Genomic DNA, 17,661 nt, shown 5'->3' on the forward strand with positions numbered 1-17,661 from the left:
TCAGTCCTTAATCTTCCAGCAGATAGTTTGGGTTGACAACCAGGTATGGGTCTTCATCAAAAGTCTCCTCTTCTCTGGATCCTCTCAGTCCTGACTGGGACAATTCTATCAGAATGTGGTCCTGCAACAGACAAAAATTTGTATTCAACCAAGAACAGAAAGGTTTGTTTGTACTTTTTCAAAGGCATCTCCTTTTTATACTGATAGCGCCTCTTATTGATGAATTATTTAACCCTTTTAATTGTGAACTCCCTCTTTAACGGGTTCCTAATCTTAACAATTATGTTCAGTGGAAATCTCTTATATCTTGTATGCTTTCTAGGAACACTTCAACCTAGTGGTTTTGTACCTTTAAAAGTGAGAAGTATTTTATATTGTCATACTTTCTCCTCCAAACTGCCCTAGTGCCCCTGTGACTTAAAGCTATCCATTGAATAAAGCGTTGTTTGTATTTCTGTATCCTAATGTATAACTAACACTACAGAAATGCAGAAAAATATCACTTACGCTTCTATAGGGACATAATATGGCACTTCAAACTTTTACTTATACACATCTCTAATTTATTTCAGTGTTGTCTCTATAATTATTTTTAACAGGTATTAAACAAAGAAGGCATTTATGCTGCATCAGTCAATAACACGGAAGGACAAAACATTTTTCTCAAATTAGGAATGTGTTCTATTAAAAATGAATCGTTGCACCATGTAAGTTAAAACCCTTTTTCACTATCCACACATCTCTCTCTATACGTACATAATGCGTAAGTCGGTGAATGACTCTCTCTATGATCTTCTTTTTATTTATTAGTTCTTCTTCAGATTCTATTTCAGATTCAATTTCCTTTAGATACCAATTAATAAGTTCGCTCTTCTTTAATGATGAATCGTCCTCTTCTGCAAAGAAAATAATTTGCATAAACACAGCAGCAGTAAGATACCATTCAAACCGTAAGAGAAAAGGATTTACATGTTAACATTGACAATGCTGAAGAGAGAAATATGCTTTTTAAGATGTTTAAGAAACATGAGACTTTCTTCTGCTTCTTAAATCATCATGTTTTGTACAGGAAGCTGCTGTATCATGGTTTAATTGGAGATACTTAGATTGAGAATTGAAGCTTTCATTTCTATGCATCCAAGCAGCTTACAGATTAAATGAGCAGCCTAGCAAACACATCAGCCTTCAGCTTCAAGGAAAAGCAGTCATAATGACTCGTACAACTTTCCTCTAAGTAAGGGCAAAAGAAAATCACTGTCACACAAAGCCAAAGAAGTCATCCTTCTACACGTACTCAGCATTTCGAACAGATATTGTAGTCTCCACACCCTTCTAAAAACTTCGTTGCATTGGTATATGCTATGAGACAACTGCTGCATTTTATTACAGGAGTAGCCTCATTGCAACTGAAATATTTCATCTCCCCAAGAAACGATGCAGCCGTTGTTTGGCATATACTGGTTAAGTACATACTTTAGGCTGTGGTTGCTGGCGTACATTAAAGCTCTTGCTACAGTTTTCATTGCTATTGACTCTTCTAGCTAGGTTAAACCAGCATATGCTAGAAATCCTTTTCTGGATCTGTTGTTGACATGCGTCTCAACTTACTGGGTTTTGATAAATGACAAAGACACCACAGCTAGAAAGTCCAAGAAGTCATATTTGTATCATCAGATGTAGTATAGCCACATGTGTACAGGTTCACACCTGACCTAACGAGTTTGGTGTCTCAGCAGGAGTGAAAATCCCTAATGCAAGAGCATGAGACATAGTAACAGTTGCTCCCTGAACTCAGGGTCTGCCATCTCTTTAATAAACAAATTCTTACCTTCCTCTGCTTTCCTGAGGTGCAGCACCAGGAGATTAGAAATTCGTCGATACTCAGAGAAGCCCAGTCTAAGAGAAGCTTTGGGTGCAGCATCCTTGTTCATGTCCTCAGAATGGCCGTTGATCCCATTCACAAGACCATTGACCCCAGCTGGAGCTTCTGCCTCACCTGTTTGGACACATGCCCAGGTTTAAATCTGTAACATCTTTTAACTCTTTAATACTCTAAGCCACTGAAAAGTGTTGCATTGACCCACCAGGTGAGCGGACCCGCAAGGAGGCTGAAGAAGTAAGAGAGTTAAGAACAGGAGTCAAGATTCCTAGACCTTATTAGATGAAAAATGGGTGAGAAACTGAAGAGAAGCATATACTCAAACAAGGTAAGCTGTAAAGGCTGCAAGCTCTTTCCCCTTTGAAAAAATTCTCTACAAGTAATTTACCATTGACTCCATCTTGGTCCTCTTGATCCTCCATTTGCTGTTCATCATCTTGGTCTAAATTGATGTCGGGAGTCTCAACTCTAATGATGGACTTATTTAAAAGCCTGAAAGCTTCCTTCACATGTTTCGGGTGAACCTAGGGAAGATTTGAAAAAACACATATTAAATAGGCATGGTGGGTCTTCCAGTGTTAAAAGCTTTTTTTCCCCAATAGCTCCAGAAACTCACCTCTGACTCTGACAAAGGGTCTTTCTTTCTACCCATCTCACCTGACTAATCCTAAGCAGTAAAGACTTTGCAAGTCAAATTATATCCCACTACAAGTACTCTGAGTTCACACAAGGTTACAGAGGGAATAAGCAGCGTCATGAAGCTTTCAGGCTTTAGCGATCATGTGGAGTTGATAAAACTTTTACTTAAGACAATAACATTTTGAAGAAAGATCAATGGAGCAAGAAACATGAAAGAAATGGGTCTGAACAGAAACAATATGAAAAAAAAATGTAATTAATGAGACTGTCCTCTAGAACTGAAAAGGAAAAACTGGAAAAATCATCTCTGGCTGAGCCATAAGCTAAAAGCTATCTGTTTCTTTATAAGCTGAATTTAATTAAAAATAATGCAATGGGTGTCCTTACACAAGCAGTGAGCAAGTTTGTATCACTGCATGTGTCACATAACCCCTAATCAACATTTCAAAAGGCTTGCTGAGTTTTAAAGCAGGGACTAGATGGATAGTAGTCATGCTACAGTTAATAGCCATAACACAATATACATTTCAACACTGGTTGATAACAGGAGCTCAGATCACAAATACAGGTACTTTTAGGGAGGTTCAGATACTGTGATGAACTTTAGCTTTTTAGATTGCAGAGAGATTTTTTTTTTTAGATTGCAGTGAGAGATTACAAACTACTCAAGATTAGGAGAGACACTACCAACAGCCTGGCTGATACTAATAGATGATTGTCCCTCCTATTTGTCATGATTTGACAGGTAACAGGCTGAGAGTGCTGATACAACTGTAATGCAAAAACACGTATATTCTCAGTCTGGACCAGCTGATCTGGTCCGTACCTTAAAAACAGTAAGACATACCTTAAAAACAGTATTTCTGGCATAAAAATTCAGACTGAGTATGACCACATCACAAGTGAAAACATGATCCAAGCTCTCTTCCTCACCCACAGGATTTAAATATGTACAATACCATAGTCAAATAGCAAAGCCAGAACTCCCACAACATTTCTATAAACATTTATACAGTCTTTCATCAAAAACCTGTTACCTCATCACAGCAGTGCATACGGGCCATAGCTTCAGACAGCCGAATCATGCTTTCCAACTGTCGCACTGTGATTCTCCAGGACGACTTTGTCACTCCAGAGCCATCACGCTGCCGTAGTCGTTTATACTGCTCCACTATAAAGTCCTCAGACTCCTTAGATATCTTTGTGACACAAGACAGTATGACAGTTTGCCATGTTAAAAGTATTAAAGTTTATTCTTCTTGCATTAGACTGGTGGTTCCCAGACTTTTCTGTACTACCTACTGCTTTTCTCTGAAATACTCTATGCTATACACACACACTATATATAAATATAATGACAATCATATTATGTTAAAATTATATTGTAATAATGATTACAACAACAATGATATTACAAGAAGTACATTGACGCATTAATTATTTTACAGCAGTTCTTTGATCATTTCTATTTTTCTGTTCCACTGACTTGCTTCTGGGCATAATTCATGTCTGTCTCTACTAGATTGTTCTATGTTTATTTACCTTTCATTCTGCATGCAAACATGCACACAAGCATACACTTGATATACTAACACTGAGGACAGCTTTGCGTACACGCTTTTTAGCCTGAGTCTATCTGCACATACACAGATCCAGCCAGAAAACAAACTCCCCACCACATGGAAATGAAACAGGAGTTTTCAAAACTCTGTAAGGGAGGGTGTCCTCTCTTTCCATTTGAGAAGAACTACATTAGACGAATTTCTGAAAAACTTAACATGCAGCCCATCCAAGCTGCTATTTGGACAGACCACCAAAATTTGTACTTAGAGCAGTTTCCCATGTTCTGTATTTTATTACAAAGAAAGCAAAGAAATATCAAGGAACAATACCCTTTTAAAATAAAGACAGACAAACTGTTTGATTAAGCAATAAGTCAGTAAAATACAAAAATCTCTGCAGCAGCTGTGTTAAATAACGCATGCCCTTGAGGTATGAGAATGCTGTGAAATGACCCCTCCATTGTTCTAGACAGAGGTTAAGAACTGCCACCAAAGCAGTTCAGACTACTGATTATAACAGTCTCAGCTGCGCTGGCTGTGTTTCTGGAGCTAAAAAAAAAAAAAAAAAAAGGAGTACATGGCTCCAAACTATGCTATGTTTCTAGATAATAACTGACTTTATGTCTCCTTTCTTGAAAGAACAATGCCCTAAGTGTCTTTGCATTTGCCAGAAAAAAAGGCATGCTACAGAGTGACTGTTCCTTTGGACCTCTTCATACAGAACAACTTATACAGGAAAGCAGAATTACCTTTGGTTTAAACTGTCTTGCAAACAGCAGATACCTTCTGATATCATCTAATGAATAGACACGATCAACAGATTCTTCTACTCTGGAATGCAAATCCACTATGCGTCTGGCAATGGCGTAATCTGTAACCTGGGATATTATTGCTCTGTCAGATCACATTCACAACATCAGTCAAATATCAAAACAGCAGCTGTATTCTTCCTTCCCATTCCCCTCCCTCATTTGCACCCCTCATGGCAGAGCTAGTCTTTCCAGAAGCCAGACTCTCTGCCAGAAGATCGAGAAGAATGCCCTGGAGGTTTTTAATACAAGGAAACACAGCAGAGAAGGGATAAAAGGCAGTTTTAGGATTTATAACCCCTTGGAACTCTCCTGGGTGACAAGCGAGCCATAGAACAGGCAGAAAGCAGCACTTTGCAGCGTGGGAACTGCTTTCTTCCTTTTCAGCCTACTCTGTCTCTTTCATCAGTCCCTTCTCAATTAGATAATCACTCTGAGCAAAACAGTGGAGAGAACAGTGCTGAACCAACATTAATCTCTGTATCTCATGCGTTCCCAAGGCAAATGCCACATAGACAGGTGGTAGCAGTCTTAGCCTTAGTGACCAGCGATTTGTAAAAATGACTAATGGTGTTAAGTTTGCAGGTCAAATCACTACAAGATGAAAAGGCAGTATCCTTGTATTCAGCAGAGCATGTTCAAATTCGCACTGCCAGCTTTTAACTTCGCAGACAGGGAAGAAAAGCAGAAGAAAGACACTCTGATGAGATCAGCTTCACCTAAAATTGCAGAGGGCCACCAAGATGGTCAGAGGGCAGGAGCACATGATGTATGAGGAGAGGCTGAAAGAGCTGGGTCTGTTCAGCTTGAAAAGAAAGCAAGCACCTCATTGGCAAGTATAGGTGTGATGGAGCCAGGTTGTTCTTAGAAGTACAGATTGACAAAAGGCAACCGACACAAACCGAACCATGAGAAATTCTGATTAGATATAAAAGTTATTATTTTTTAAACACATGAGAGTTGTCAGACATTGCAGTAGGGGCCTAGAGAGGCTGCAAAATCTCTGTCCTTGGAGATACTCAAAACTCACCAAGTCGAGGTCTTGGCAACCTGTTGTCAATGATCTGCTTTGAGCATGAGGTTACACTAGAGACCTCCAGAGGTCTTTTCGACATAAATTATTCTACAGTTCCTTAAAATTACCTCATTACATTCATCCACAAGGATGAAGAAGAGATCAAAGCGAGACATGATGGGAGCTGACAGGTTTATATTCTGTTTCAGTGATTTGGATCTGTCATAGCGCCCGCCAACTGGGTTTGCTGCAGCCAAAATGGAGGTCCTGGCATTCAGGGTAGCCTGACAATGGAAAAAAAAAAGAAAAAAAAAATTTAAAAAACAGAAGAATGATATCTGTGACCACTTGCTAAACCAACTCATTGCAATTCGAATGGGTCAGCATAACATCTTTTAGATGGAGTTTCAGTGGAGGTATTACAAGAACCACTCCTCAAAAGAGCCCAAACTCTTCTAACCAGCCCTTTCTAACCAGGACTCTGCCTCAAGACACAGGTTGCTGAATCAATATTTTAACATTGTCACACTCTGGCCAACAACACTGAAAAAAGCCCTTGAAACTGCTTTTCACAACATTCTGTTTTTAACAGTGCAAATACACACTTTATTTCTACAAACACACACAAATCTATATCCTCTTTTGGGGTTACTTTAAGGTTAGGATTTTCCAATTTCCTGTTTCCTGTCCCCTACTATCTCTTTTGTCCTTTCCGTTACATTTCTGATCTTTTTTGTGTATGTGGCACAAAAACTTTGCAGGCAAGTGATCTCTGTCCTGCCACAGTGACTGGCAGGAAAATCTGACAGATGATGCTAGATCAGTACATGTAACAAACAGTCAGGCGATCGTACAGACTACACAACCAGAGGAATAGCGCGAGCTACCTTTACTCCTGCTTTAGTAATGGATATAGTCTGCTGCTCCATTGCTTCATGAATGGCTACTTGATCCCGCATGTCCATTTTGTCAAATTCATCAATGCAACAAACCCCCTGCAGCAGAAAAATAAAAAATAATAAGTCACCCAAATTCAATCACTTTGGGGAAAAAAGCATCATTAAGACAATTCGGGGCTCTTTGTCATTAATCAAAACCATTCCAGGGATGCAGAAACCTCTCTAGTTCCTGGACTCACATTATCTGCCAGCATCAGTGCTCCAGCTTCAATGACAAATTCATGAGACTCTTCATCTTTTACAACAGCCGCTGTTAGACCAGCAGCACTGGAGGCTTTTCCACTGGTGTATACAGCACGAGGACTAAACTCGTCCACATGCCTACGGAGAGAAATAACAGTGGGGAACAAACTTAAACACTCAGATTAAAACCTGTAGAAACAAGATAACTGTAATGCCGTGCTGCTTTCAACCTCTCAAGCCAGGACTTGTTCCTTCCTTCAGGAAGCAATTAATATTTAGGTAGGCCCTCCCACCTCTAATGACGTTTGAGCAAGCCTTGGAAACTAATCCTTTTCTAACTGCAGTCTGTCACAGGTCTGTTATTCACCCATGGTTACACCAGCAGAAAATATAATCCAGACCTTCTCACACAAGTTTTCTGCTGACTTCGCAAGCTAACACAGCTCCTTATGTGTCAGGTAAATGTCAGCACGAGGGAACAAATGGCTTCATAGCAGGAAGCAGCGAGACTGACCACAGCCAGCCTAAGGCAGCTTTTGTGGTGCCTCTAGGTTTCTGAGTTGCAGCGTATGCTGCAAGGACCTCAGCTTCATGGAGAACGATGCAGAGGTAAATGAACAGCATGATAAAATAAAAGCATATTAAATAGAATTTCCAAGAAGAAAGCATTGTAATATAAGATGTAGCATAAAACATAATTATTTCATAATTATTTTTCAGGGCTAATAGTTGTCTATTTGTCCAAAGTATTGGGACCTACCAATTTAGACTAAGCTAAAAATAGGGGGGGGGGGGGGGGGAAATCATTATTTCATCTGTCTCTGATATTTTAAGATGTACAATAAATTTTGTTTTTTTAATATTCAATGTCTTTTGAAAATATTTGAAAATTCATACTTTCGTAACTACCTAAAGAACAAAAAAAAGGTCTTAATTCATTCTTTGTTATTAGCACAGGGGCTCGTTGAGTTTGCTTCAGCCCTGTTCAAATACTTTAACCACATCCAAACAGTTCCTGGAAAATATTCTTCAATATTTTACTTCCCTTTCCTCTGTTTAACATAGAAAAGGCACAGTACACATTTATAGCTCTAGTCACACTGGACAATATTTAAGTACTGAGTTTTAATTAGATGCTTACTTTAGAAATTGACTCTTGGCTGTACTTGGATCACCAACAACACAAACATTGATGTCCCCACGCAATGAAGTGCCTTCTGAAGTGGTCTTAGGAACTCCTCCAAAAAGCATCAGCAGGACCCCACGTTTCACTTCATCGTTACCTGCCCCAGAAAAGATACTTAACTAAAAATCCAAAGAAAACACCCCATTTTTCCTATTTAAAAAAAAACTTCAGCCCACTAGAATTTTAGAGCATTTGGGCACATCCGCTCAGAATTTACCTATTTGCTAAACATCCACTAAAACTGCATTTATGTGCTTGATACAGTTTCAGGGAAGAATGACAGCACCTGAATTCCTTTATGCTAGAGTACATAAATTCAGCTGACCAAATTCAGCTGATCAAACTTTTCAGACATAGCCAACAGAAGTCCTCAAACCAGCTCTGAGCCAGAAACAACTACAAGCATATACACACGCGTGCATGAACAACAGCATAGAAATATTTGGAACCCTTAAATCTTTTGAAGGAAACCCATATAAATCTGTGCTTATATCCAACTGTCAGCTGGAGGGTTTAGTAGCAGATCACCCAGTAGCAAAACCAAGCATTTTGAGTAGTCTTGCAGGCCTTAATGATTAAACACAGCAAGTACTCAGGGAACAGATTCTCCTTTTCTAGCATAACCAGTGCTGGAGGGGAGAGTTTGCGGTAGTTGGCATAGGACAGCAAAAAGAATTAACATTTTCACAAGTGAAGTCTTCCCTCTCTGAATCATAGAATCACAGAATCGTTAAGGTTGGAAAATACCCTTAAGATCATCAAGTCCAACCGTTAACCCAGCACTGCCAAGTCCACCACTAAACCATGTCCCTAAGCACCACATCTACATGGCTTTTCAATACCTCCAGGGATGGGGACTCCACCACTTCCCTGGGCAGCCTGTGCCAGTGCCTGACTGCCCTTTTGGTGAAGAAGTTTTTCCTAATATCTAACCTAAACTTCCCCGGCACAGCTTGAGGCTGTGAAGCAACAACTGGACTCTTACCATGGATAGTGGGGAAGAGGCTGGTGCACAGATTATGGTAAAGGTTCTTATCCTGGCTCATTTCAAAAACCTTTTCCCATTCTTTCACAGACATTTGGTTTTTAATGCTTTCTGCAGTCTGTTCTTCATCTCGGAGCTCTTTTCCACCAAACTAAACAAAGGAAATAAAAAAAAAAAAAAAAAGTAATGAAAGTAATAACATGAATGTGAGCACTGCAGACAGGAGGTTACAAAAACTTGCTCTGTGACCTTAGGCTAAGGAAGCTCATCACCTTATACCTTTAAAAACCAACAGACAGTTTCCTAGGGGGCAAAAATCAATGGAGTGTAACTTAACAATGGAGTTAGTGAGAAAAACCCAGAAAAGATGCTTGTCCACAGTTTAAAAAGAGAGTAAACCAGTACGGCTTCCTTTGGCTAAAATTTGCCTTTGTAAACATTCTTCACTATCTGGAAGTTACAAGGTCCTTCATTACTCTGGAATGAGGCAGGAAACTTCTACACCCAGAAAATAACAGGTGCTATTTTTCTCTTATGTGACAGTGAAGCTGCTAGCAGAATTATAGACTAAAATATCATATCATGCTAAAACCCAGCCATAGTTGGTATTACTGATTATGTTGTAGTAACATTCCAAGATGTTATGTGATAAACCAGAGGGAACAAGAAGGATCGCTCTTTTCCCTGCGACAAAATGAAGCAATAGGATTTCCTGGAGGAAAAGGAAATGCTGCAGAAATGGATGTTGAATGGAAATAAATGGACCTGTTAGCTCTTTAGAATAAATTGATAACACTGGCAAATAATCACATCTGTGAAAACTGCTATGAACAATAAAGACAAGAAAAAAAACTTGCTATATAAATCCAATCAGAATATAAAGACAGTCAAATACACAGGAAGGTGGTACACGTACATATTTAAAGCTTTACCCATTCCCGCTCCCTAATCTGAGGTAAAACCATACAGAGCAGAAATCATCAATACCTTTACATCTATTTTCTTTCCAGACTCACCCGTGGATTTGTTGGTGCAACATAACAAGCTAGAAAGACTAGCTTATACGACAGCTCTCTGACTCCAAGGGCACGAAGTCCTCGGATGCCTTCGGTTTCATAGCCCTCTGTCCCGCTCACCCGGGAGCCGGTTTCTGCGCGCACCCCTGCCATTAGAGTGGGAGTCAGAACAGCAGTTCCCCGAACGAGCAGGAGGGACATGTCATCGAGGCCATGACTGGCAGCAACAAACCTGGTGTTGAGAGCTGGGACACATCAGGCACGACAATCAGGGACCCTGTGAAGTCACATTTGTCACCTGCCTGAGCAGACTCCACTGCTTCTGCACGCAAGATCACTTCCACACTGCGAGGAATGCTACCACGCGGCAGCTCGGCCTGCGTCTCCTGAATGCGAACCTGGGGATGGAGAGAATATTAAGCGCTTAGCAGATGTTATCAAATTTGAAACTGCTTCAAAAGCAAAGCTGCTCAAAAATATAGTAAATAGCATCTGATTGCTGCCATCCATATCAATCATGAAATTGCTCTTACAGTAAGACAAACAACTTCATAATCAGTATCTAAGGAGTCTCGGAGAAACTTAAGAGGATACACAGGGGCCACAATGACAATTCTGAGGGCTAGGAAAAGCAACTTGAAGAGTCCAGTTAGCATGACTGACACAAAATATTATTGCAGGATGTGAAGTGCTGAGGATTTTGGCAGGATAAATCAATCTGGAAGAGCAAAACACTGCAGACACTAAAGACACATTTTCATACTTGTATAAAACAACTACACGTGATGTACCTGCAACACAAGACTAACAATGGCTCAAATATGTGGGTTTTCAGTGGCTTGCTTAGACAACAAACGTCATGCAACAAAACTGCTTTGATACTGTTCATAATTTCCCATGCTTAAACATAAGCCTTCCATAGACAGAAAGAAACTATTTGGAGGAATTCCAGTGCCTTTTCTTGAGGTCTTTTCTTGATGTTGACAGAACCAAAATTAACCATCTTCAATGTGTAGCAGTACAAACAACACCTTTCAACTACCACAGGAACATCGCAGTTTTGTCATCGTCCCCCAACCTCACCACTATACCTTTTGGAAATCAACGAATCTTGATTTGTTTGTGTCCAGCAGGAATCTCCTTCTGTTGGCACAGACTGGGTTTCTGCAGATGTTTGGCTGCGTGTACTTAAATTGCTGTTCCACATCTTTGATCACTGTCTGGCAGTCGAGGCACAGGAAGGTTCCACTTACAAGCTCGGGATGGACTGGGTGGGTACGTACCACCTGTCCACTGATACGCATCAGTGAGCCAATTTTTGCTGATGTCAGTTCTCGAATTCTGTTTAAAACAGAAATTCCTAAGGATTAAATTCTGAAGTTGGGTTGACATTTTTAGGCTCAGGGTACTACTCAAATACTAAGATGCAACATAGTTTCATTCAGTCTGTGACTAAAGAACAGTTGTAACAAACAAAAGAAACAAAGTTACTAGAACATAGTCTCATTTTATGATTTTACATAAACTTTTAGATTCATACTAAAGGTGAAACCAATGTAAAAGTTACTTCACTGGTACTTCAAAAGCAACATACTCTAAATCATTTTTTTAAATTAGAGAAGTTACATTTGTTTGTGGAATATGATGAATGTAAGTATCTGAGTACAATTCACAAATGAAAAACTGTTTCAAAAAACATCCTGCACAAGACCAGGGAACTTCTTCACAATTGTATTGGTCAACTGTACATTTCATGCTATATAGCCAAAACATCTTCAGTATGCTTTGACACTTTTTTCCACAGTAGTAAATGCACAAGTTTCTGGAATGAATAATCATCTTACTTGTGTCTGGTAGGTAGATCTTGGAATGCAACATAAAAGTCCTTGTTTGAAGGAACATTTCCGTGGTCTCTGGCAAAAGTCTTTACTGCTCGGCAGAGGTAAGGGTAAACCCTGAAATACAGAAAATAAGTTCAAATTTTATAGAAGCTATCAAAATGCCTTTTTGCTTTAGACTACATCAGAGGCTTGTATCATACATTTCCAGGTTCTGGCTTTCACTGCCACATTACGTAGGAACACTCAAAAGCTAATCTAAATACGCTAAATATGAGATTACTGCATAATAATGCTATTTGCTTTATTGTCTGAAAATGGACTTTCTTAAGTCTCATTTTATGACACTTTTATCCTTATATTAAGAAGTAGCTCCTCAAAATAAGCCACTGGTTCAATAAAATATTTTCAGAGCAAGAAGTTCTAGAGTTTATTCTGTATTCCCATGCTGATCATCTACTTCTTTACCAGAGTAAATGTAATTGCCCAGTTAACTAATGGTTTCCAGAGAGGAATCCATCAAGAAATAAGTTTTGATCCAGTTGAAAACAAAAATAATCTTAAGTGTGTTTTCAGGATACAGAAAGCAGATAAACCTCTCGCTTTGTACATAACACGTAAGACGTTATGGGCCTGAGACTGCAGCATTGCTCAGCTCTCAGGTAATCTCTATAATTTACCTGTAAAATTCCTCCTGAATAGTGGTAGAGAGCTGCTGATTGAACTGCTCCAAATCCGCAAAGCTTACAATCAACGTGTTCCGCTCTGGCCGAATCAGTTCTTCAGCATCACGCAAGTATTTGACCTCCCCATCGCTGTTCTGGTACCTGAAAGTGATTCAGGAAAACATTTCACAGTTACGTATCGGGCTGCAGTCGAATACTTCTGAATTCAGGAGAGAAAGAGAAGAAAAGGACGGCACGCGTTAAGGGGTGTGCGAGGGAACGACGGCATCCCACAGTCCCTTGCAAACGCCTTGTCCAACAATATTTCTCCTTCCGCCCCCCCGCCGCACCCGTTCTGTGAACAGCAGCGGATCTGCAATTCATACAGCGGGTTTGCCACACAGAAGTTTATTTACGGTTTAACAACGACTCTGCACCAGCAAAACGGGTTTTGCTTCGTGTTCCTCAGGGTGATGTTAAAGGTTTCCTTGTTTGCTGCTGAAGGGCTCCTCGGGAGACCAAACGTGGGGAGTCAGGCGTATTAAGGTGTAACAACCAAGCCGCAAACGGGATTTTCAACCTGGCTGTCACTAAACTTTGTTAAAAGGGGCCACACGCACCCAGCAAAGTCCCGTCGAGAGCCGCCTGGGAAGGATTTTGCCACCCTCCCTCCCTCGGGCCCGGCGAGGCAGGCGCCTCACGGCAGAGCCGTGCCTCAGCGGCGGGCCCAGGCGACGGGAGCGCTTTTCTGACTGAAACCCGAGGGGTCGGGGCGACAGGCCGTGACGGGACCTCACCCTCGCCAAATGGCGGCCCCCTCCGTGAGGCGCTTGCGGCCCGCCGCCTCCTGACGGCCCTGCCCGCCCCGCCGCCAGGCCCGGCCCCTCTCACTCACTCCTCTAAGAAGTCCTGGAACAACTTCTGGCACTTCTCGGCCACCTCATCGCGGAGCTGCTGGTGCTGCTGCGCCGCTCCCGCGTCCCCCGCCGCCGCCGCCAGGTCCATCCCGCCCGCTGCCGCCGCCCCGGCCCCCAACCCGGCCCCGCCGCCGTTCGCGCCACAGCGCGCCCCACGTGCGCCGCCGCTCCGCCGCGCCGGCCAATCGGGAGCCGCCGTCCCGCGGAGCCCCGCCCCCACCGCCCCTCCTCTCCCTTCCCTCACGGACGTTTTCGCGCCAAAGGCGAGGGGGGCCGGGCCCGGGGCGGCGAGGGGGGCCGGGCCCGGGGCGGCGAGGGGGGCCGGGCCCGGGGCGGCGAGGGGGGCCGGGCCCGGGGCGGCGAGGGGGGCCGGGCCCGGGGCGGCGAGGGGGGCCGGGCCCGGGGCGGCGAGGGGGGCCGGGCCCGGGGCGGCGAGGGCTGAGCGAGGGTGAATTCCGGTACCGGCGGGGCTCTGTGAGGGGAGGCGGGACGGCCCGGCCCGGCCTGGCCTGCAGGCAGCCGGGAAGCATCGGGTGGCCTGGGCGCCGGCCGCTGCCGTCAGCACCCCGCTCCCCAGCCTTCTGCTTGGCGTTCTCTAACTGCTGTGGGGTTGCTTTGTGTCAGTAAACTTATAAACGCGGTGGAGGACTTAAACCTGTGATAGAGGAACGCGTCCCATAAGCACGTAGTCCCCATCCCTGGAGGTATTTAAAGGACGTGCAGATGTGGTGCTTAGGGATGTGGTTTAGCGGTGGGCCTGGCAGCATTGGGTTAACAGGCTCGATGACCTTAAAGGTCTTTTCCAACCTAAACGATTGTACGATTCTATGTAGGTGTCTGCTATGGGTGGCTTCAGCATAGTCTTCAGGCGCAGTGAACTTGTGCAGGCCACCAGTTTCCCGGAGCAGCAGCCCAGCTACGATACCTGGGGCTAAAGCTCCACTGGCAGAGCCAGGCGCTGCTGAGGAAGCCTGGAGCCCTGGAAGCCCCTACGGCCTCCGTGGGAGCCATCTCCGGCAGCTTCTGGCTGACAAGACCCCTAGGTAGGCTGTGCCTCTGGCTTCTGAAGGACTAGCCTCGGGTGAAAAGGGTGTAACTTAAACCAGGCGAGGGTCAGGCCTTAGTTTGGGCGCTTGGCTCCTGGTTTGTCACGTTGCGTTTACAGGTAGGATGGCAGAAGGCAGCATTTGCCAAGCGATGCCATCGGTGGCTGACGGCCGTGACTGAATGGCAGCTGGTGGCACACGATGCCAGCCAGCAGAAGCTGTTTCAATATCTATGAAAAATTGCTTAGAATTGCTCGGCCACCTGCAAAGTCGTTAATCTCTGCCTAAACTGTGAATTTTGCCGTAATTAAGGCAGCTAAGGGCTGACTCTTTTTCAGTTCTGAAACCCTTTAAAAAGCGCTAGCAGCGCAAGCTTCCTGCAGCAGTGTTATTTCATGTTACGGTGCGCTTACCATGTAGTGAACAGAGACTTGTCTTAATTGCAAAATGGTAAAGGCTGCCTGGCAATTTGGTGTTTTGGGGGTAATAAGATTCAACTCTGCACAGTTTGCTCACTTTTCACTGCAGAGGTCAGGGCAGAGGTTCTGGCTGGGTTAGTCTTTTTGGAAAGTTGGTATTATTTTAATGCAGATTGTTGTGCTTTGGTACATAATTACAGCTTTTTGAGGGTTGCGTTTTTTTGTTGTTTTTTCTTTTTGAAGATGGCTAAGGGCTAAAGAGGTGGCAAAGTAGAAGAAAAACTGCCCAGCTGTTTACGATTTATCCTATGCTTACATGCTCTTCTAAATCCAAAGAAAATGTTGCAGGGAACAAACAGCTGTGCGGTGCTTAACTGGTCGGTTAACCCCCAACAGGTGTGTGCAGCCATGGGGAACCAGTCCTGCACTTTGCTTCCAAAAGAGCAGCCCAAGCCTGCTTTCCTGCTGGGCAGATTCAGAGAGCTCAGTGAACACAGATGGGTTTTCACAGGAAAATGTTTCAGTTAGACTGCAGAGGCAAATTTGTGCTGTTTGTTTTGAGCAGATGACTCCCTGGCTATTCCTCACCAATATCCTTTTTAGTTTCTTAGTTTAAAAAATTGCACGATTGTAATTACCATCTGTATACCATGAAAGAAAAAAAACCCCCAATGTTTTAACTGGTGGAGAAGCAGCAGCAATGTGGACTCCATGTAAAATGCTAAACTTCCTGCAAGTTACTGGAAATAAAGGACTATAAACTTGACTTTTCCAGAACTACCAAACCAGAGTTGCTACCTATCAAAGCAACCAAGTTCTGAAATCACTGTTTGCAGGGTTTCAAACTAAGTTCTATCAATGTGCAGCTCCCACTAACGTATCCTGTTAAGATTACATTCAGGACAAATGCATTTTGTGTTTTGATTTATGACCATAATTATTTTCAGTTAGCTAAGAAAAACTGCATGAAAGGATTTTGCATACAAAGGAACCGGAGTCTCCATCCGAATTCTTGTTCTTGTGCAGCTACTGTGAATAAATCAAACCACAACATGAGCTCGAACAACTCTTAACAGAATTGAGGTAAGCACAGTTGTTACAGGAACGTAGGCACAAAGCTTGCTGCCAAATCTAGAGCAAGAAACCTAGTTCTCAGAATAATTCTCTTTTTTTTGTTGGCATGAAATGTAAGTCAGTAATTTTGCTCCTTATTAGAAGGATGCTCTTCCAATGTGGAATACGTTACCAGTTCCACATGAACAAAAGTAATTAAATTAAATTCATTCCAGTTGGCTTAGCTGAATAAACAAATGTTTAGAAACTTGGTTTCATCAGTAGTAAGTCTGTGATGATAAGCTGTGTTTATAATCCACTTAGCTTTGTAAAGTACAGCTGGGTACACTGTAAGATTTTGAAGTTAATAATTTGGGGAAGATTCCATGGTAAATTAATGACAACAGACTCATAAGCAAAGCTGCAAAGTGTGTTATTCCTTGAATTGCATGACTTCTAAACAAAGTTTAACTTTTACACTTCCAGTACTTTACCTAACTGACCTTTAGTATGATTGTTTTATAATGGAGAACTCTCATCACAAAACATTAAAATTAAGTCTTGTTCAATGGCAGCTGCAAAAGATGATTTGCCCTTTTGTGAAATTCTACACAATTTATATACACAGCCTCACTGACCTTTCTGTAGCATAACCAATATGTGACTTCTCTGACATTTAAAAATCAAGGTAGCAACAATAACAGACTGTCTAAACCATACCTCCTCCTGAAAGCTCTTTATCATGTAAAATGTTAAGGAAAAATTAAGTCAGGAATTACAAATATGGATGAATATTAGAGTAACTCTATTGCAATGTCCAAGTAAGGAATTTAATCCTTTGCTATTTGGCATCCACACTTAAAATGTTTTAAATTTGAGAAAAATCAGATGCAATCCATAAACAGAAGTTTCAAATACATTGGTTCCTCTCCAATGCCGGGCACATCCTTTGGGTTGGGAGGATGAGGAAGAGAAGTAGCTTTGCGCATCACAGCAAACTGAGGTTCAAGTCAGTGATTCATTTGAGAAAAAGGATGTCTAGAAAGAATTTTAGAAGTACTCTGACTTACAGAAACACCCAGTTTCTCTAAATGTACAACAGCTGGGCTGTTCACAACATTTGTAAGTGAAAAAAACCCTGAAATAGGTTGGCTTACATTATTTGCTTTTCTTTCACTGGCAATAAATACATGAAATCCTTGCTGATTTGTTTTTGTTTGTTATCCTAGAGGCTGGGTCAGGCAGGAAAACACATGACCTGCTCTCAAACTCACCGTCCATTTATTGTCCGAGAATATTGTATATCCCCTGTGTATTCCATGAGCGTGTGTAACCTTCTATCCGTTCTCAAACAGTAACATAAAATAAAGAACAGACCTATTGCTCGTACACAACTTTCAAAAAAAAAAAAAGGGTAGAAAGGAAATAAATTTAAACTTCAGGCAGTTATTGCATCATTTAAAAAAACCCCAACCCTTATCAATTCATGA

General features: G+C 42.1%; 1 protein-coding gene across 1 annotated transcript; it reads right to left on the minus strand.

The window, feature by feature from the left end:
• On the minus strand, window positions 1-13,741 carry MCM6 (minichromosome maintenance complex component 6; the record flags this gene model as incomplete). The annotated part of the gene is made up of 17 exons (XM_082311829.1): window positions 1-121; window positions 757-896; window positions 1,829-1,996; window positions 2,268-2,403; window positions 3,556-3,717; window positions 4,830-4,958; window positions 6,033-6,188; window positions 6,792-6,899; window positions 7,043-7,184; window positions 8,188-8,329; window positions 9,218-9,368; window positions 10,234-10,379; window positions 10,466-10,631; window positions 11,325-11,574; window positions 12,078-12,188; window positions 12,752-12,898; window positions 13,632-13,741. 17 exons carry the CDS (start codon window positions 13,739-13,741, stop codon window positions 8-10), a joined length of 2,478 nt encoding a protein of 825 aa, XP_082167955.1. The 3' UTR covers window positions 1-7.
• Between the last annotated feature and the right edge of the window lie 3,920 nt (window positions 13,742-17,661).

Source organism: Platalea leucorodia (assembly GCF_965183815.1).
Source record: "Platalea leucorodia genome assembly, chromosome: 5".
NCBI lineage: Eukaryota > Metazoa > Chordata > Aves > Pelecaniformes > Threskiornithidae > Platalea > Platalea leucorodia.